Source organism: Kryptolebias marmoratus, linkage group LG24, assembly GCF_001649575.2.
Source record: "Kryptolebias marmoratus isolate JLee-2015 linkage group LG24, ASM164957v2, whole genome shotgun sequence".
NCBI lineage: Eukaryota > Metazoa > Chordata > Actinopteri > Cyprinodontiformes > Rivulidae > Kryptolebias > Kryptolebias marmoratus.
Window position 1 is genome coordinate 4275937 of NC_051453.1, and position 21362 is coordinate 4297298.

Below are 21362 nucleotides of genomic sequence, written 5' to 3' on the forward strand. Positions count from 1 at the left end.
AAGTGAAAAGATGTTCTGCATCTTTAAGAAAGGGACAAATCCCCACCAGGGTTTTGGCATTCTGTTTGCATTCCTTTCCTGGGGGGAGCTGCAGATTGAACTCCAAACCAAAATCTCCACACAGATTCCCAGGCTTGTCTTAAAGACCCCCTCCAGTGACCTCATCACCTCTTTCAAACGTAGAGGCTCGTCTGAGAGCGGTTCTGGGCTGGGACTTTTTCTGCACTTTAGGACTAATCAACTTGGATTTAACTGAGGGAAATTTAATTTTAGAAGCAAACATTTTCTCTTTTTTCCAACACATATTCTGAGACGTAACAAATACAACTTTTTCAGGCATTTCTTAATAATTTCCTTGTACTTTGACTGATTTTATTTTCACTTCTTTCTACCTTTTCTGTCCCTCTTGTTGTCCATCCCTTCATCTTTCCCTCTGTAGTCGTCTGTCAGGAACGAGGTTATGGCGACCAGTCACGTTACGGATGAGTGGATGACACTAATGGAAATGAGTAGCCTCAACTGCTACATTGTGCGCCGTTACATAGCAACACCCAGCGGGGTGCTCCGGATTTACCCAGGATCGCTGATGGACAAAGCATTCGACCCGACCCGCAGACAATGGTGAGGCTTACTGTGGTGGGTTTGAAGAGGGGGTGGGGTGAAAAGCAGTGAAGGTGTGTGTGGGTGTGTGTTTCAGGGGAGCAACAGGTTATCCTGAATAGTTTTGGGTAATGAGTTCAGCTCAGGAGTACTCAGTTAATTAGTTGTTACGTCATCAGAGATGCATGAAAACATGTTTTTGACTTAGTGTTGTGTTTTTTCTCACTTATTTAAGTAATGCTTCATCACTATGGACGTGTTTCTGGTGGTAACTATTATGGAAACACAATTTAGAGTCTCAGTTTTACAGTTTAATCCTTCAGAGGACTGAAACTTCCAAAATCAAGGAACTAATACAAAAAAGCTCTAATAGTCTCAGTAAACCTATTAATGTGCAAATATATTTATTTAAAGTAAAAAAAAAAGGTTTTATCCCTTCATTTAAATCTCTTTTGCCTTTTGTCTGAGTTTATTTCTTTAAACTTCTTTATTTCTGAATTTTATTTTATATTTGAGCGGTTTTAAATCATATGTTTTTAATCTAGATGGGATTTTGTTTCTGTATTATGTCTGTGTTTTTTCTCTCTTTTCATTTCTCCAAGTCTGAACATCTGTGCATCTATTTTACACCTTTTAAATGTGTTCCTACTTCAATATGAAAATAAATGAGGTTTTTTTTTTAAATTTAGTGCATCACAGGAGGTGTGTGGAACAGCAGAGCTGTTAGCATTCACAGCTAGTTTAGCTTACTAGTTCTTAAAAGCTTAGCAGAGCTTTCTATTTTAATTCTCTAATGAACAGTTTTGCATTATGCAGGAATCTGAGCTCCTGTCATCCCTGAGGAAACAAAATCTTCCTTATTTGTTATGAAGCTTGAATGGAGACAAAAATACTTGATTTTGGCAGTTCAACCTAAAAGTTGTCAGGTTTAGTTTTCTTGTGTTGATGCAAATATTTAAAACCTTCTAATGTCTTGTATTGAAACCTGTTACCCTTTACAGATGGTTCCATCTCACAAAAATCTGTTTCTAAAAGCCGTTTTGTTTTGAAACTAGTCCGGTTTGGTTTAGACAAGTTAACACGTATTCCCCAGGAGAAGATGTTGAAGATCACAGCAGCTCAGTTTTTACAGCTGTAGTCTGAGTGCTCAAAGTTCTGGTGATTTGTTATTAGTTTTAAAGTCTGTAGGCTCTGACTGAGAGACAAACTGTGTTTTCATATTGGTGAAAGAGAGAAATATTCTTTGTTCTAAAAGCTTTTGTGTATTTTGTAGGTACCAGCATGCTGTGGCTAACCCTGGCCTCATCACCTTCACAGGCCCGTACCTGGATGTGGGCGGGGCCGGCTACGTCGTCACCATCAGCCACACTATTCATGCCTCCAGGTGAAAAGACTGAAAATGCTGTTTTACTTAACCATAGCTACAGTCAAATGTAGGAGTCATCTAGAAGAAGCTCCTAATGCTTGTCATGGATGTGTGAATATTTCTACCTGTTGCTCAACAGTGGGACGAGTTTTTCAGTCCCAAAGTCCTTTTAATCAGACTGTATTGTTTCTGAAAAGACAGGAAATCATTTGACAGAAGCTTAAAGAGACCATCGACTAATTTTTCTTCATGGCTTTTTAGTGTGTGGCCCAGTGTCCATCCACTAAACCGTCCCAATTATCTTGAAGTATCTGCTGTTCCAAAGTTCCCTCAGGCATGGCAGAGAAGTGCTACAAACTCTTCTAGTAGTGAGAAGGAAAAACTAAACAACAAGCTGAGCATCTGTTGGTCGGCGGTTGCAAAATGTTTCCCCGAGTTGAGATTAAAATATTTATTTCCAGCTCAGTGAGCCTTAAATGGACACATCATGAAGGCCCCAGCACAATTCAAACTGTTTATCTCGGTCCATTCATGTCCTCTGGATATACACAAACATTCAGTGTGTGTGTGTGTGTCAGAGAGCGATAAGTCAGGATTGATGTTTTGTTGTTGACTGCCTCAGTGAGCATGACAAACAGTCTGTAGTTAACTCACATTTCAAAATAACCTCTATTTTCAGTGTTTTATTTGTTTTTTAAAGGTTTGTATAAAAGTGTGACTACTTGTGGGATAACAACACGCTGACACTTATTTCAGCAGACAGGTTTGACGTTTTCCCCGCTTCATCCATCCCACATGATTCATGTTTTCTGTGTGACTGCTCCGTCTGCAGCTCTCAGATGGCTCCTGGTTATGCCGTTGCAGTGATGGGTATAGACTTCACCCTTCGCTACTTCTACAAGGTCCTGCTGGACCTGCTGCCCATCTGCAACCAGGACAAAGGCCACAAGATCAGGTGAAAAGGATCAGCTAACTTGTATTTGTTTATTCTTGCATATAATTCCCTGTTTTATTCTCCCATTTCCCTATGGGATGTCTTTGCCAGCTTAGAGCATTTATATTTTATTGAACAAGAACTAAAGTTGCTGAGAAACAGAGAAGAGAGCAGAAAAAAAGAAGCTATAAGCTGATTATCAAGACCTTCCTGCTGGAGATGGTGCTGCTGCTGCAGTTCTACAGGATGTTCTCCAGTCTTGTTTTTCTTGTTCCTTCTTTCCCCACCTCCTTCTCCTTTAGTACTCATTTCTGTCCCTCCTTCGTGTTCTCTTTGTCATGTCCTCTCAAGTTAAAGCAGTTTTTCTAACAAAGATGGAAAAAAGACAAAATACTAATGTAGTAGGAAGTGGAATGGAGCCATATTAGCTAAATAATACATGTTCTAGAGGGAAGAATGATCAAATTTGCTATCAGAACTCTTTACTCATATGTGTTTTACATTGCAGGTGCTTCATAATGGAGGACAGAGGCTACCTGGTCGCTCATCCCACTCTCATTGACCCTAAAGGTCATGCTCCTGCAGAACAGCAGCACATCACACACAAGGTAAAGGTTATTTGGCTAAATAGTGTGTTTTACTGCTAGGATTAGAAATAAAAAATATAAATATTTAACTTTAAATTATGTTTTTGTCTTTTGTTGTTAGGAGCCGCTTGTGGCCAACGACATCCTGAACCACCCTAACTTTGTCAAGAAAAACCTCTGTAACAGCTTCAGTGACCGCACAGTGCAGCGCTTCTACAAGTTCAACACCAGCATAATGGTAAGGCAGAGAAATGGTTCATCACTTAAGAGGCAAATGGCTTCAAAGGTGTGACTGAGGAGCTCAGGTCTAACCAGGTTCAGACACTCACCTCAACAAGGCCTCTCTTAGAGCAATGTGTACACTACTTGTGGTATAACACTGCCCTCTTGTGGTGATACCTGGTGCTGCAAATTTCATATTTCAGTTTACTCCTAATGTCTTGTTCATACATTAGCAATCAAATCACACCATTTAAAGCATCATGTCTCTGGTTTGTGTTAACATCAGTAAATGTTTTACTGTGTTAATGTGAGTTTTAGGTTAAACTGTAATATTAGAATGTTAGGATATAATTGACCTCATGAACTGTTTTTCATTCAGGGGGACCTCACAAACCTCGTCCACGGCAGCCATTGTTCCAAGTATCGCCTGACCAGAATCCCCGGCACCAACGCGTTTGCTGGGATAGTGAACGAGACGTGCGACTCGCTGGCGTTCTGCGCCTGCAGCACGGTGGACCGGCTCTGTCTCAACTGCCACAGGTCAGGAACTGAAGCTGCACTGTAAAAACTTGAAGTGCTGGGTTTTATCTCTAACATCTGCTCTTATTGTGTTCAGAATGGAGCAGAATGAGTGCGAGTGTCCATGTGAGTGCCCTCTGGAGGTCAACGAGTGCACAGGCAACCTCACCAATGCTGAGAACAGGTCGGTGCCACAAATCCAGCCCGTTCTCTACTCCAGCTACACACAGCATATCTGCAGCACTGTTTTTTTTTTGAATGGCTGCAGAAAAAGTTACCAACAGATGAGAGTAATCAAGTGATTCAGAAAAAGGCATATGCACAAACAGCTTGGAGACGCACTAACAGCTTGGAGACATTCTGAGGATCAGGGAGTGAAGGGGAAGCCCAGCAGAGAGCGCAATCATCACACAGTCGGAGTATTACTCCCACCGCTCCGTAAAAAGCCTTCAGTGGGTCTGAGATGTGCTCAGCTGCTAACTGATGGTTACTTTTCAAATGGTGACCGATTTTTTTTTTTTTTTTTTTAATTTATTTACGTTCATCAGCAGGTAAAGATGTCCCAAAAAGAGTTTGAAAATGTTTTGTTACAAAGACGAATTGTTGAAAGGAAAATGCCGGGAGTTTTATTTTTACAGTGCTGTGAGGGATGACAAAGACAAGCTTCTCTTTTTTACATCAGTTCTGCACCTTCAAACATTTACTATCGTCTTGGAAAGAAATCTTTTTATTTTTCTTAAACTTTAGATTGTTTTTTCTGCACCTTTTTTTAATTGGTTAGTTTGTTTGTTTAGTTAAACTTGTTTTTTTAGCAATAAATGAAACCATAAAGTCCTGTGAATACATAAATCCTGTATTATAAGCCCCTCTCAGGTTTCTGACTCCTGATTGAAGTTTCAGGAGCTGTTTGCTGCTGCTTCCTGTGGTCCTCTGAGGATGTTTGTGGGTGTTTTCTCACTTTTTTTTCCTTTATCTCACAAACTTAATCATTTTTTTCACTGCCACTCTGCATCTGTCGATCATCCAGTCTGTCTATCATCTCGGTCCCGTTTCGCCCACATCCTTTCATCAGCCATCAGCTGCCTTTGACAGCTCGTCAATGTTTCAGATCCCCCCTTTATCTCAAGAAGACCTGCAATTATCATTTTTCCTTGTCAGCTCTTGCTGCTTTTTTGTGTTTCGGTGCTTTCGCTGATGTTACTTTTTATGCTAATGTTTGAGGTTTTCATGCTGGGTTTTGTTTTGAAAATGTTTTTTTTTTTTAATTATTTTCATTTTAAAAAGTGCCCATACTTATTTTCCACTTTTCTGTTTTGTGTTTTTGCATGTTATACAGGAACCCCAGCTGCGAGGTGCATCAAGAACCAGTCAGTCTGAATGTGATTGATCCCAGTCTGCACGACACCCTGCCCCAGTGCATCAACACCCGCTGCAGCCAGAGATACACCAGCAGGTACACGCTCTCATGCTTCCTGCGGGGAAACCTGTGGAGTTCATTCAGACTCAGCCTCACTGAGATATTTACCAACACATACGTAAAAAACTCCAATGTACCACCAGGTGAAGTGTGAGCTAAAGTTTAATGTCACGGTGAAACTGACCACTGCCATCTAGTGGTAATCAGTAGATTAGGAGGAGCTTTCTTTCCTCTCGACAGTGCAGTTAATTCACCCACAAACTGAATTCAGTTCATCAGAAAATTTAACAGAAAAACAGTAGTTTTCATCATGTTTGAGTTTTGTTCCGGTTCCAATAATCTGCGTTGTGTTGCAGTGATTGTTTCGGCGTGTTGGACTGTGAGTGGTGCATGGTGGACAGCGATGGTAAGACCCACCTGGACAAGCCGTACTGCGCTCTGCAGAAGGAGTGTTTCGGAGGCATCGTTGGTGCCAAGAGTCCATACGCAGACAGCCTGGGACTTATTGGTGAGTTACAGGAAGATGTTCAAATAAAAACAGGCGTTCCTTAAATTAATGCATGTTGCCCGCCTTCTTGCATTGCATCGTTTCCCTTCTTGTCCAGAGCGCCCTAGAAAAAGAGATCTTGTAATCTCAATGAGACTCACCTGGTTAATTAAAGGTTACAAAAAAATGAAAATTAAAAAAAAAACAAGCAAAGATCTGTGTGATCAGAGTACAGTATACTGAGTTAGAGCCATGTTTGTGTTTGCTAAGGTTGATTAGCTTGTGTTTTTTAAGAATTTATCTTTATTCTAACATTATAATAAAGATAATGTTAGAATAAAACATTATTTGAGGTGTACTGGTTGAACCTCTCAGGCAGCAGAATGAAGAAAAGCTCAAGCAACAACAAAACAAGCAAAAATAATCTGATTATTTTCAGGGTCTTTATGACCCAAATGTTGCTCACATAGATCACAGACAATAATAATTCAGGCATTTTTATTATCGAAAACTCTTCTGTTGCTTGGATATTTTAAACTCTGCTGTCTGCCCGGAGTTTAATCATTTTTCACACTCACGAGAGAAGAGAAGTTTAAAAATGTAGCAGCATCACAGCAGGAGGTAGTTTGGATTGTCCCTAATGTTCCTCACATCCTTCCTCCTCATCGTTCCCGTTGCTTCCTCCTGCAGATGAGGAGGTAGCATCTTTGAACATGATCAAGAGCGCCCCCGTGGGTCCGGTCGCTGGGGGCATCATGGGATGCATCATGGTGCTGGTGTTGGCCGTGTACGCGTACAGACACCAGATCCACAGACGCTCACACCAGCACATGTCGCCGCTGGCTGCACAGGGTAGGACTTGTAGCTTTATTGATTAAAAAAAATACAAGTGTGTGAAAAACTACGCCTCTTCAAATCTCCTTTAGCAGCCACAACAGTCTTCTGTGTAATGATATGTTTATTTATCACACATTACTAAATGCTGAATAAATGATCAGTAAAGAATATGCTTCAAGCAGTTGAACGGACCACAAAGGAGACTTTAGGGTTTGTTATATGTGACATAGAACAGTAGTATGTATCTCATTTGGTGTTTGTCCCGTTTCTGTTCGGGTTTACTGCTGTGATGCTGCAGAAATGTCTGTGAGAATGTCCAACCTTGATAATGAGAGGGATGAGCGGGATGAAGACAGCCACGAGGACAGAGGAATTAGTAAGTAACAGTCTGAATTTGGACGTCAGTTTCAGTGTGTGTGTATATTTTTATGTTTTTGTGCTGACATGTGCGCTCCCTGAACTTTCAGTCAGCAACACCAGATTTATAGCTGCCGTGATCGAGAGACACACTCACACTCCTGAACGGAGGCGGAGGTACTGGGGCCGATCCGGGACGGAGAGCGACCACGGTAAGAAACACACTCAGGTGCCTGCTTTTCCAGCACCAGGGAGGTTTATAGGACGCAGTAACATGATCCCAACTGTTTACACCAAAAACGGCTCTGTAAAAACAAACTACCAGGAGTTAGAACGGGTGCTTCCTGTCATTCTGATGGACAAATACAGAGTGATGTTAAAGTAAAACTCTCCTGTTATTCTGGAGTGAGACACTGAATGTTAGAGACATGTGGTCTTGCAGACACCTTTAGATTCCCCAGTAATAGCAGGAAAATGTTGGATAATTAATGTCTGTCACATGTCCATCATTTCCACTCCCTGACCCTCGCTGTAGGAGAGTAAAATAAGGTTCCTGCTCCTTCAGGTTGGGATCTTTGCGTACCTTTTAGTTCATTACAGAGCACAAGATAATTACGAGCTAATCTTCAGTTTCAGTTCCACAGTTTGCTCCCAGTTCTGTGGCGCCGACTCAGCTCTCCTCGTGTTCCTTTCATTAATCACAGGTCCGAACCTTTTTGTCTCTCATCTCCAGCTCCAGACGAGTTGCTCATGTTCACTTTTAAGATGTTTCAAGTCTGACACTTGCTGTGGATGGACATTTTCACCCACACGGGCTCTCTGCCACCCACATATGTGGCATCATTCCACTTCCTGGCAACGAGTGTCTCTGCTACTTGTTGCATAAGCAACATTTCAGAGAGAACAAGGGCGAATGTGAGGAGAAGAGAGTGGGCTAAAATGAAACAAAAACACAAGTGCGAGCTTGTCAGCTGAATGTTACAGTACAGATGGGGAAACAGATGAGTTATCAGTTTCTACTTGTACTCCTTGTACTTCACATCTTCTCCCTATGTTCATATGAATGCATAAATATTTAAGAAATTCTATGCAGGCTCAGAATTAGGATAATTTTGTTTCAAGCTTTAAAAGACATTTTAAAAGTAAAATGAAACGTTCTCCATCTGAAGCATAATACCATGAAAAGCTTGACATTAAGAAGGATTTTTGTCTTTACTTGGTGCAGCTAATAATGACCAACAAGACACAGTTTGCAGCAGATTTATCAGAAGCTTTGGCTTCTTCTGGGACAATGGACATGAACTGCAGAAACCGGCACCGTCCATATTGTGAACTTCTTTGAAGTCTTCATCCCTTCCTCTCCTTTAATCCCCCTATTTTCCTTGGATATGTCTTTCCTTCCATACTTTGACAGCTTTCTGTCAGTTGGTGTTAACACCCAGCAGAGGATGAAGAAGGAAGATTTAGGAGGAAACCTCCCAGTCTGACTCCACTCAGGAGGTTTTAGGCTCCTTCAGGCCCGGTCCACACAGGAACAACAATATGCAAACGTTTTTTTTTTTTTATCATTTTAGCCTTGTGTCCACATGGAAATGGTATTTTAGGAGCCCCTTAACAGTCTTTTTTTGAAAACAGTTTCCAAAGTGAGAAAATCTTGAGCACCATCTGTGTGTTTTGTGTGGACAGCCAGAATACGATCTTCTGAAAACAGTGATGTCATAACCCCGCCTCTGTTCAAACCTACGACCCCAAGCATGACAAATGGAACAACAACGGCAGATTACTTGTGTTTGTGTTGCTGATGCCAGCTGCTAAACTACATCCAAACCTTCATTTATTGTATTATTCAGTGAACAGACAAGGCTGACCAACAATGACATCGCCTTGAATGGAGCGGAGCAAAAACTTATTATGACACCAAATAATCCAAGACCAAAAGGATTTTTATACTTTATTGAACATTCTGTCAAAAATACAAAAAAGCAAAACATTGTAGAAACAGATCTACAATCTACATCAAGTATTATATATGTAATATATTTCAAATTTATTGTCAATGCAATATTAAACTAAAATATCACACGTTTATAAAACGTGGGAAATGAGAATAGTTTTAACAAACAAAATATATACAGTCCACCTGATGGCTAAGCATTATGAGCACCTTGTTTGTTTCTTGGCGTATTTCTGTGGTAGCATTACTGCGCCACATACAGGCCTAGCATAGTTACTGCAGTGTTACTGCGTTCCTGTGTGGATGTAAACAGCAACGACAACAAAGATGGACAAGGATCCGTGTTTTCGTTTGGTAAAATCCTGTCTCTGAAAGCTGCGTCCTCTGACTGTGAAGCAGGATATTTCTAAAATGACTGTTTGTGTTCAGGCTACAGCACCATGAGTCCACAGGAGGACAGCGAGAATCCACCTGGAAACAACGACCCGCTCTCAGCAGGCGTCGACGTCAGCAACCACGACGATGACCTGGACCTGGACACGCCCCCTCAGACGGCCGCGCTGCTGAGCCACAAGTTCCACCCGTACAGACACACGCACACGCACCACCACCCGCTGCACACGCACACACACCACCTGCAGGCGGCGGTGACGGTGCACAGCGTGGACGCAGAGTGCTGATCCTCGCCGTCCTGACAGGGATGGAACTTTGTTCTGATAGACTATTTTTTTAAAAACCATTTGTGCTTGATTAGACAGCACACACTGTGGACCTTTCAGGTTGGATGAATGGATGAGGGGAAGGAGGCGGCGCAGGTGGACGGAGTGCCTCAAAGCTTCAAGTTTTCATATGCTGAATGTTGGATGATGCCACAAGCTGCCGTCGTGGCATCATCCCTGTGTCGTTCTTTTTAACCCAATGTAAAATATGGCAGATAACCACGCAGAAATGTCAGACTCGGACCAAAGCAGTCGGGATTTTCAGTTTGTCTTCTGGACTCACGGCTGCGAGCACAACCTTCGGGAGCAAACAAAACGCCATTTGAGCCTATTCTTCAGACACGTCACAGAACAGGATACAAATGGAGCCTAAAAGCTTTATGGGGAGACAGAAATCATTTCTCAGCGTTGGACAGGAAGAGTGGATAACTGAATTACAGCTGGGGCCCAACGTGGATCTCTTTTGACTATTGTTGCTCAGCCCAAAATAGGCAGTTCCCCTGCAAAGGCCTCTTGCTGAGAGGTGCATGAAGGGAACAGAGCGCTGAAAACTGGGAGGCATCTCTGCTGAAGAATAAAAAGACTTTCTTTTTTTTTAACAAAGAACTGGATCTAGAGGGACTCTAACATGGCATTATTTCTCCAACTTTTACTTTCCTTGGTGGAGAGGATACATTTCTAGACTCGTTTTTCCTCTGAAAGCTGCAGCCTTTTTCCAAAGAAGACGCTCCTGGATTCACCCAACACGATGTGGACACTTTTCTGAATGTCTGTACACTTCAATGTAGGACAAAGCTTCAGTGTTTCACATAAGAAAACATTACTAAGAGTACAATATTATTTTTCTATTATTTATTAAAGAGGTAGATTTTCAAGACAGCTGAAAAGGCAACAGGAAATACTCTGGGAACCGGTGCGTCAGATTTCTTATTGAGGCTCATTATTTTCAGTTTTTACTTGTCCTGAAAATGTTGTATGTTTGTAATTCAAAGCACAAGAAATCCTAGAGATTGTGTTTTTAATCAAAATGAAGGTTTACAATCAGCAGCTCATTTGCATTTTCTTCACACTTTAAAATGATATTATTAACCTCTAATGGATCACAGTTACTGCTTTAAACATTTCACTGAACTGATTTTAAGGCAGAGGTCCTGTCATCAATGACACTATAGAAGTGGGTCGCTGTCTGCAGGTGTTTTGGGGTAGGAAGGTGATGTCAGGCGTGTAAGTTTCACTGCAGTGTTCCACACTTTGCTCTCTTCAGGAAAACGACTCGCTCAGACTTTAGAGCTAATATTTGATGGTAAATGTCATCATCTGGAATTTTAGATCCCAGTAAGTGAAGCAGGCCAGGGGGCTGAGATGATTGGTCAAATTGGATGAAAATGCTGCTGCGATTGGCCAAAGTTGCAGGTCTGCAATGATTGGTTGAATTTGCATTAATAGTTGAGATTGGAACCTCCTGGAGGGACTGATATAGATCAGTGCAACTTTATTAACAACTATAACTCATGTTAAACCCTTTCAAACCTACATGGGAAACAATCTAAGGTTGAAGTTTAAGTGATCAGAGCATAAAATGTGTTTTTTCAAATTATCTCAGGCTGTTTTATTGTTTTGGTGAAATGTCAAATTACAAAAAGAAACTGAAGAGGATGAGCCTTCTTCGCATCTTGTGTCAGAGCTGCTGGGAGAAAGTGCTTCATGTCATGTCGCACATCTGGCTGTTTTCAGAAGTCCAAGTTGTTTGAAGAAAAAAAAAAACACTTGTTCTCTGTGAAATATGTCATTCTGGACAGGTTCTCTACATGAAGAGACTTTTGTGTTTGCTTGGAGGGGAGTGAAGGAGGAAAGACTGAAGCTAACACCAGCAAAAACATTCCTAGCTTTAGTCACAGCTGGGGGTTTTCGTGTGAGAGGTCCTGAGTGATGGGCACAGAGTCCTGTCCTGAAAAGAGAAAAACCAGGACAGAAAGGTGTTTTAATTCCAAACTGATGCTGCATGGACTGTATGTTGAGCTGAGCGTCGGCGACGTGCTCCGGGTTCGAGGAAACAGATGCTGCTGCTGCTAATGTGCAGAGGTTCAACTCGTCTGTCAGCTCCTCTGCAGTTAACCACTCAAAATGTCTTTTCCTTGTGTGTCTGCTTCTCTGTGTGTGTGTGTGTGTCTGATCAGTGGGATTATCCACCCAGTACATTTTTCACAGAATGCATTATTTTTTCAGAATAGTATTAGAGAATTATAGGTGAAAATATGATTTAAAAATCCACTTATTTTTCTTCACATGAAGAGTTTGAGCTGATCTGTCAAAGTGTGTCAGTGTAGTGTTTTTTGTTTTCTCTTCCAGGTGCCAGAATGTCTTCAGAGATTCAATTTAAAGTGTAAATACAGAGTCACAAATAGTTATTAACATCCTGTACACTCATTTTAAAGAAGAACCATAGTGAGATATGACGTACGCTTCATAGTGTCTTACTATATTTTTGATGCCTTGAATGTTTTATTTTTTAGACTTATTTTTTTTTAGGTCCATATTGGATGGAAGTCAGTACTTGGAAATTTTAATACACACTTTTATGTTTAAGGAAATTGTAGTTTTTAAAGGTTATTTGTGTCGTTTTGAAAATTATACAAACACTCTCCAGAAAACTCTGTCCAAACAGAGGTTTTGTTGATCAGGGTTCACTGTAAACAGTGAAACATTTCTCCAACTCTGTTTGACAAAACATGCTCATTTGTAGCCATTTTAGAGCACCGGACAAGTTGTGAGTGCATTAAAAGTTTATTTGCAAAACGTCTACTTTAACCGGTTTTATTTTCTGTACCTTTGGCCGTTTGAGATTTATGCAGATTTTTTTTTTTTTTGATCAGTTCTTACATCATCTTACGATAAGATGGTTTGGTCAGTTTTTTTTTGCTCCAAGCTAAATCATACTCTGTCCCTCTTTTTGTTCCTGGAGAACCTTTAAGCAGTATTTACCAGCTGTTGTGAACAAGTATATATGTATGTATGTATGTATGTATACAGAAGACTCTGAGTTGCAATTCATTTACTGAAGGAACATGTATACGTCTCGCCCCCAAATGTATCATATAAAATGATCAAATTGAGTTTTATTGCCATGTGAATGTGATAAAGTACATTTTACACCTAAACTAGAGGAATGCCATTTTCTGTGAATGCTGAGTGGCTGCTGACATTTGCTGAAGTTAAAAGGATCAGGATGGTAGTAAAACTCTAAAAGTGGCAGAACTGTAGCTAAAAGGAAGAGTAAAAGTATGCAGAAGTATTTTGATTGTAAAAAAAGAAAAAGACATGGACTGAAGTGGAAAGAGGAAAACAACAGTGTGAAGCAGCAGAGCTCAGTAATCAGTATAAAGAGCATGAATGACTCCTGAAAGAGAAGTGGTCTGCTTTATGTAACACAAGTTTACAGAGCTCTTCACAGTTAATGTTCACTTAATCTCACACACACACACACACACAGGTGCCTACAAGCTTGTTCCCGGCGCCAGGTAGCAGCCTTGCTTCAGTCTCTCTGAGTTTGGTGACTGAAGCCTTTTCTTGTTGGATCGATGAACACCTGCTGGGTCTTCTGAGCATCAGCCTCCCTGCCTGCTGTCTGTAGGCAACGTGGAAAAGCTAATGTTGATTTGTCTCCAGGTTTGTTAAATAGAATTCAGTCTTTATCTCCAGAAATTTTAAACAGAATGTTTGAAATCAGACATCTTAACTAAAAGAACAGTGTCTTTAAAAACATATTAGATGATCTCATATTAAAGTCTTAAAGGGCTGAAATAATCCAGGTTTGAGGTCAAAATGCAGTTCATTTAAAAGCTGTTTTACTTCATATTGAATGCTTTTTTATTTGCTTCTTTCAAGGCTGTAATAAAGCTGCAGCAATACATTAATGATTTAAAAAGAAATAAAGTAGAACATTTTATAGTTTTTAAAATAAATTTCCACAATAATTTAGTGCCCTTCTTCTCAAAACACATATTTACAATAAAGAAAATCTTCACTAACTGCCGTTTTGTTCCAGATTAGTAGTTAGACCAGAAAAAGCTGTAAGCCAGAAAAATGATCTGCTGTGGAGTAATTCCATCTGTGCGTGTTTCCATAATCCCTGTCCCAGTGTTCACTTTCAGTAATAGCGGAGGAACGCTCTCTGATGCTTTTCCAGCCTGAATTCTTGTGTGTGGTTCATGCGGGGACATTCAGGACACCTCCGCTCCACAGAGCCGCTCTTCAGAGGCTCGTTGGCCTTATTTGGAGAGGCGCGTCTTTAATGGAATGAAGAGTCTCCGGTTCTCTGTAGAACTGGCGGAGTTCTCAGGTTTGGTAGTTGGATAAAGATCCATGGATGCCAGTTTTTATCCTGCTGGAAGAAATGAATTAATAAGTTTTACAGTTCTGAAGATGGCCAAAAAAAAAAACCTTTCAGTAAAATACATCCCTGTGGGTTATCACTCAGTCACACAAAAACAATAAACTCCAGAGGTTTGCAGCTTTTGTAGTAAAAACAAAAACTGACCTTTTTTTGTATATTTAAATGTACTGTTGCTATCTGGATAAACACTCTCTGTTGCTGAAGACTGATTGAACTCTTGACTCCTACATGTGGAAACGGGACATTCAGAGGAAAGTGGTCTTTTCACTACACTTCAGAGGTGCTGTGCATTCTGCAGTAGGTTTGGAGCTGCCGGTCCCGGGTCAAACCATTTGTGGGGGGAGGAAGAATAGCAGCACTGCCTGGAAGACCCTATCAGTTATTTATGAAGCCTTTCTGTACATGTGCTGTTTCCTGCCAGGGGATCTGAGAAAACAACCACAGATGGAGACGCAACATGGCTCTGACTGAATTTAACAGGATGCTGCTTTAGTTTTAGGGACAGAGCCGTTTGTAGCTTTCTGCTTGAATTTTTTTGTTTTAATATTTTACGATCAGATATGGAGAAGAAATCTAGGGTTTACGTGTAAGTCTTGAACTACTGTATCCACTATTTGTGTCTGATGGGAAACTTTGTGTTTCCTTAACCTTTATCTCATTTCTTATGAAAAAAACTAATCTTCTATAGTGACTTGATTATTCATTTTAAGAGGTTTGTAAATTGCAGCTCATCACTGTAACCAAACCTCAGACAAGGGTTTACGAGCAAAACAGCTAAATCTAACAGCTATAATTACTCATTTTAAAGGTATTATTAATGTACATTATTTAATGTACATTAATAATACCTTTTAAATGTCTTTCGTTCTGCTGCATGTCACATCAGTCATGGTGGTTTGTGAGGACTACAAATGAATTATGAGTATCTTACCTGCAGTAGACGGCAGTCAGAGCAATCTCAGTTTGGAGAATCAGTGGGAAATTTTCATGGGAGTCAAGTAAGGCTTAAGAGTGGACTTCATCTAAAACAATTCAAACTCAAAACTTTCTGAAAGGCTTATGTGAAAATAATGAAAACCGAACAGTGTTTGTATTGCAATGCTAACTGCGCAACTAAGATATCTTAATAAACTGAGTTTTGTTTCTTTAGCCTGCACTTTGTGCCCTTGATAACATTAATTTATCTCTTCAGAAAAATGACAAGTGGTTTTGGCTTTCATAATTGTTTTGGTGTTTAGGATTAAGAACCACAGAGGGTTTGTGACGGTCCTCTCCGTAGCCTTGGTGCATGCAGCTGGACGTAACAACATCACTGCTGTTAGCCTGAGAAAATATCGACAAGGTAAAAAGTTAGGAGGTGTTAAAGTCAGAACAAAACCTTTGCTCAAACTGCTGGCAAAGTTTGAGTTTGTTTTAGATGGTTGAACTTTGTGAATGGGACTGTTAGTATCTGGTAGTTTGACTCCCTGGTTCTCCACACTGCTGTCTACTGCAGGTAAGATACTAACTGCTCATAAGTACTCAACCCCGTTTAAAAAAGAATTATCTATTTTAGGATATTGACAGATTCTTCATAATCCCCATAACAGATCAAATATCTTCAGAATGTACCAGAACCACCTGGATCTTCTGATTTTAACAGTATTTATGGACTAGTTGATAATTATTTGTTCACTATTTACCACTTTAGTAGGAACAGATTGGGTAGTGCACTTTTTCTTTTTAGCCGTTTAGTAAATTTAAAGGACTGAGTAAAATTGAATGCTTTAATTGTTAATTACACCTTAATATGGAAAAGAAAAAAATTCTAATAGTGAGAGATGCGTAGGTTGTTTGTGAAAAAAATCTGATTCATACAGAAATAAAACATACTTGCAAGGTTGCTCTTTTTTTACGATTTTCCATTTAATTCTTCTTTTTGAATCCTCAGTTGTTGTTTTTTTTGGAACGTCATGCTAAGAGTAAAACCGTGGTTTCTCATTTGGAACAGTATAATTGTCCGTTTTACATGAAGGTCACGCAGTGAGGTAAATTGTTTCACCTTGAGACGATGATGGAGTTTTATGGGGGAGGGGGACATTTAGTTTACTGAACATGAGAAGAGAAGTGTTTCAACACTGCTGAGAGCTGATGGAGAGAATCCTCTTCCCTATGTCCCCCAAAATCTTAGCAGTTTGTCTGAATTCGCTCACATGTCCTCGACAAAGCCGTGTGTTTGTCTCCTTCTGCATTCTGCCTCTTTTCTCTCGAGCGATCTGCAGCTCCCTGTCAGGGAAACGCTGAATTAGAGCACTGAGCTCGGTGTCCAAGCACCCTCGGGTCATTTCAGTCTCTGCCAACTAGTACAGCAGACCTGCACCAGCAGCACATTTTCTGTTCAGTCCAGAGTCCCAGTTTCCCAAATGCATCTTAGCAGCATGTAGGCAAGAAAATTACAGCACTTTAGAGCAGCTTGGACGCGCAGCACTCTCTGTTCTGACATGCAGATTTTGCTACAAATGTAGGAAATGTGACAACACAGCCCTGAAGGTGAGCTCAAACACAAAACTTCATACTTTTGTTCAATTTACTTGGTATTTCAGAGAGATCAAGGTGATTAAAAAAGAATTATGGTTTGGTTTGAAGCAGTTGTTACTTAAATAAGGGCTTCTTGTGACTTATTTTTCTCATCACGTAGAAGAAGCTTCCTTGATGCTCTTGTGAAGTTTATGACCATTGTAATTAGGACACGTGGATATTGCCCCCATGTGTTCAAGTCAGCTGTTTTTAGCGAGTCACATCTCCTTTAATCTCTTAATTACCCATAGTTGTTTGTGTTCTTTTGTAACGTTAGCAAAATATTTGAACCACTGGACAGATTTGAATGAAACTTTCAGAAAGTAATCACTGGATGTATATCTACAATTTGGATTCAAAATTTCCAATTCAAAATGGCTGCCACAGCTGATCTAAAATAGCAACCACAAAAGGCTAGAACTCAGTCAGTTTTCTAGATACTGAGCTGAAATTTGGTGTGGTAGTAGCTGAGAGTCATGCCCAACACACAATCTTACAATGTTGCATGAGATCCTGCATAATGTCATCATTTATGAGGTTAGACCAAAGCTGCTGAGCATGATTTCAGTTAAAACATCTGACATAAAAGGCGGCGGGTGATATGCAGTCGATTGTTTCTGCCAGCACACTGCTCCTGAAAGCATGTTCCTATCAACTCAGCCATTTCTGATTGGACCGCAGCACAAGATATATATATATAATCGCACCTCACAATTTATCATTTATCATCACCTCCTCCACGCGATGAACCCCTCTTTACTGTTTCTGGTTAACTCTCCCGCTCCCCTTTCCCTCCCGTCCTCTCGCCTACTGAGCTCGTCCCAGGTGCCTGCTTTGTCTGTTCAGCCACTCAGCCCTCCCACGCCCTCACACTCTCAGTCCCACTGAGCAGCGGCAAACAATTTTCCCGTTTTTTTTTTTTTTTTTTCTTCTTTCTCCTCTCTAATGCCACCCACTCCAAAAGGCTGTGAATCACACGGGCTGACACACTACTCCAGCAGGGCTCTTGTGTTTTAGACAGAGAGCGACTAACATCTCTTTTTTCCCCTTGGTTTGTGATGCATGGCACATTATTATAAGGGCTGACTTGCACACGGATAAAAAAGCTTTGGAAGTACAGTTTGCATAACGGCGCGAGGCGGCTGCAGGCTGACATGACTTAATGCATGTGTGTATTTGTGTATCTGTGCTGGCATGCGTGTGCCGAGGGAGAACAAATTAATTGTTCTCTCATGAAAACGTTGTTTAGCACTTAGCGGAGTGATTCATGCGTCTCCAAAATCAGTCTGTGCGACTGACAGGCGAGTCCTTGCTGTTGTTTTTGAGAAGCGCTGCTCAATGATTCATGTCCCCCAATCTGTCTGCCGTCACAGGCGACTGTATGAGCAGCCCGAAGCCCGACTTCTCATCAGTGTTCTTCAACCTCAAATGCTGTTTTTGCTTCTATGATTCTAAAACTTGTTGGACAGAAGACTCATCTTAAATTAGAGGCCTAGCACTCTGTGAAAAAATAATCCATTGCTTTCATGCCAGAGTTTTAAACTAAAATCATCTTCTGCTGATACTGATGGGGTTGCAGCAGTTTACGTCATTTATAAGGTTTGACCCAGTGATGCTGTTAGATCATGTGAGATGTGTTAATGTGCTGAGGGTAACACTCAGCTACTTCCACACCAAATTTCAGCTCAATATTTCTAAAACTGACTGAGTCAGACCCATTTTTGTGTTGGCTAATGGTGGCCATCTTGAATTGGGTTGACTCCAAAAGATATTTATTAGTAGGTGTATTAGATATTTTGTTAACAGAAAGACAAAGTTGACTCGTCTCTCAGCTACCAACACACCAAACTTTACCTCAGTATTTGTGACATCGGCTGATTTGTGGTTGTTTTTGTGTTTTGATGAGGTCACCTAGCTTTGGCAGCTCAACTTAAATGGGGTTTACTCCAAAGTTTTGTCAGTAGTACATCCACATCTAATGATTTTTTTCTGGGAGTTTCAATAACATTTGTCCACTACTTTGCTAATGCTACAAACGTGCACACACACAGACACAGGCAATCATGAGGTGGGCGGTTGGTAGCGTTTTGGGAGAATTTTTTTTTTTTTTTCTTTTGGAAAGAACAAATTACTGATTTGGATTTTCCATGCTTTGTTTTAATATGTGGGAAGATGAGATGATATTTGGCTTGATAAGTGATAACTCAGCCGTCAGTAACGGCCTACAGGAGCAGCGACGTATTGTTTGATGTGCTGAGGACCATTCGACACATGTGTGAATTATATCTTTTAGTGAACACAATACTAAAGAGGAACCAAACTGACAGCGTTTAACTGTTTGTAATTGGGTCACAAATGTTGCCCTTTCTCTATCCTAAGGGTCCCTAAATGGCAGACCTCAGTCCGATGGTGACATAAATAAAATCTTATCTGGACACAGATCAGTTGTTAAATTATTATAGTGGTTTTTTTTTTTTACTTGCCTATGTTTTCTCATCTTTACATTAATTTATTTTAGACTGCACAGCTTTTCTAGCATTTACAGTAACTAGTTCTGGTAACTAGACCTTATTGAGTTTTAATTGAATACCACTGCTCTAGCCTTTCCATTCTGGAGCGGGCTGAGTGTAGAACCTGATAGAGGCATTCAAACAGTCCACATACAGTCACTGAGTTTCATTTCCACTGGTTCAGCCACTTGGCAATGTGAGATCATTTTCACCCACTGACAACTGTGATTGTCTGGATTTCGATCTGCCAAAAAACACTCCACACAGATGGCAGGAGAGAGAACGCAGAGCTCGATTTCATCGTCTCTTACAGGCCTCAGCACAATTGTGGTCTAAATATTTCCTTAAGTGGGTTGATGTGTGCTTGTTGACATGTTTGTGTGTCTGTCTAAGTGTTGATGCAGCCTATGAGTGTGAGCATACAGTGTGTGTATCTGTCAGCGGCTCATGCTGCCTGCGGAAGCTACATAGGCATTGTGAGGACTCGGCAGGGAGCTCTGCTCCCCTCGTGTTTGCCAGGAGCAGATTTCCACCCACGGTGGGCAGGCAGGCTGGCTCAGTTGGCTGCTAGGTTGGCATTCACTGGATGACTTGGGTAGACAGGAGGAAAGGCACACAGCCATTCATAGCTACATTCTGCACATAAAGAACAGGAAAGCTGAGCTAGTTAAAAAAAAAAAATCTGCAGTGATTTTCTTTTGCCAAAAGTGAAAATGTTTGATTGTGCTGCAGGACGAGGCTTATTCTGGTGCACGCATGTAGAAGGTTGTGGGTATTTACAAGTTTACTGGTGTGCAAATGTGCCAAAGACAGTTTAAAGATTCAACATGTGGTTAAAGGTACTCAGTGCAATATAGAGTACATATTATTCATTCATAATTAAAGGTTCTCATAGAAATATAAAGTAAGAAACCACATCTGCACATTTGTTTTTTTTCTTATATTGATGGATAACGTGTCCTGAAAAGTAAAAGTTTGTCAGCAAAATTTGTGAATGGATGCCAACAACACTGTGTTTGTTTACCTGTGAAAAGAGTCAAAGTGACAGAAAATGGATCAACAATGGAGACGTCCATGGAGGAGCCATTTGGGATCAAGAAGTCTGACCGTTATGATGTGTTGGCATTTATTTTTTTATGCTCAGGTTTGTTGAAGAAAGTATGCAGATTTCCATTAGAATTAGATAAATATATCTGGAAAGCTACTGGAGTAAACTCTTTTAAACTGCGTCATTTGATTTTATAGTTTAATGAAACTCCGTTTTGTTTTGTGGATATAAAAACAGGTGACATGTTGGACATGCAGATCACAAGATGCTTGCTCAGCCACATTTAAAGAGCTTAAAGAGCTTTTTTCTGACAGTTCTTAGTCGGTTTCTATACGTCGAACAAACAGCTGGGGTCGCCAGGAGTCCAAGGAGCAGACGGACCATATTCTAACAGTTTCCTGCAGCTTTTTAACATTTTATTCTTTAAGACAATTGATGAGGAAATAAAAAACACATTTTTTTCCTTTTGAATGAGGCTTTTCCTTCAACTAAATCTTAAAAAAGGTTTTATACAAAAAGATGGCAAATGTGGTTTAAATGAGTAGTTAACTTGCCCAGCTGAGTTAGAGTATTTGGTGTTTAGTTTTTTCCGGATTGTTTGGGTGTTTGTTTGGTTTTTTTTCTCTCTTCCTCTCATAAACGCGCACACCTCCCACCTGCGCGCCTCTCCGTCTCTCCGTCCCCCTTTCTCTCGCAACACTTCCCTCTCAGCTACCCAAGATGGCGGCAGCCTCGTCCATCCAGCCGCCGAGCGTTCACGCTTCCCTCACCCGGGACAGCGCACTTTCTCTGGAGATGGACAGCCCCGAGAGCCGGCAGCCGGAGGACGACGAGGCGGCGGCGGCTGCAGCGGCGG

General features: G+C 40.8%; 2 protein-coding genes across 3 annotated transcripts in view; both read left to right on the top strand.

Annotated features, from left to right (window-relative positions):
• The window catches only part of cachd1 (cache domain containing 1), a 71931-nt gene extending 58774 nt beyond the window's left edge, over positions 1-13157 (top strand). Inside the window, exons 16-28 of one of the 2 annotated variants that reach the window (XM_037974088.1) lie at positions 440-621; positions 1874-1984; positions 2799-2921; positions 3409-3508; positions 3609-3725; positions 4089-4249; positions 4326-4412; positions 5565-5681; positions 6002-6153; positions 6823-6984; positions 7268-7345; positions 7437-7538; positions 9710-9960. In XM_037974088.1, coding sequence (XP_037830016.1) covers positions 440-621; positions 1874-1984; positions 2799-2921; positions 3409-3508; positions 3609-3725; positions 4089-4249; positions 4326-4412; positions 5565-5681; positions 6002-6153; positions 6823-6984; positions 7268-7345; positions 7437-7538; positions 9710-9960 — 1743 coding nt within the window. Of the gene's footprint in view, positions 1-439; positions 622-1873; positions 1985-2798; positions 2922-3408; positions 3509-3608; positions 3726-4088; positions 4250-4325; positions 4413-5564; positions 5682-6001; positions 6154-6822; positions 6985-7267; positions 7346-7436; positions 7539-9709 lie in introns of both variants that reach the window. The other variant, XM_025006858.2, reaches the window with a different exon arrangement.
• A 7603-nt stretch (positions 13158-20760) lies between these two features.
• raver2 (ribonucleoprotein, PTB-binding 2) overlaps positions 20761-21362 on the top strand; it is a 69744-nt gene continuing 69142 nt past the window's right edge. The window contains exon 1 of the mRNA XM_017420380.3: positions 20761-21360. Within this exon, the coding sequence (XP_017275869.1) occupies positions 21227-21360 (134 nt within the window). The 5' untranslated portion in view covers positions 20761-21226. The remainder of the gene's footprint in view (positions 21361-21362) is intronic.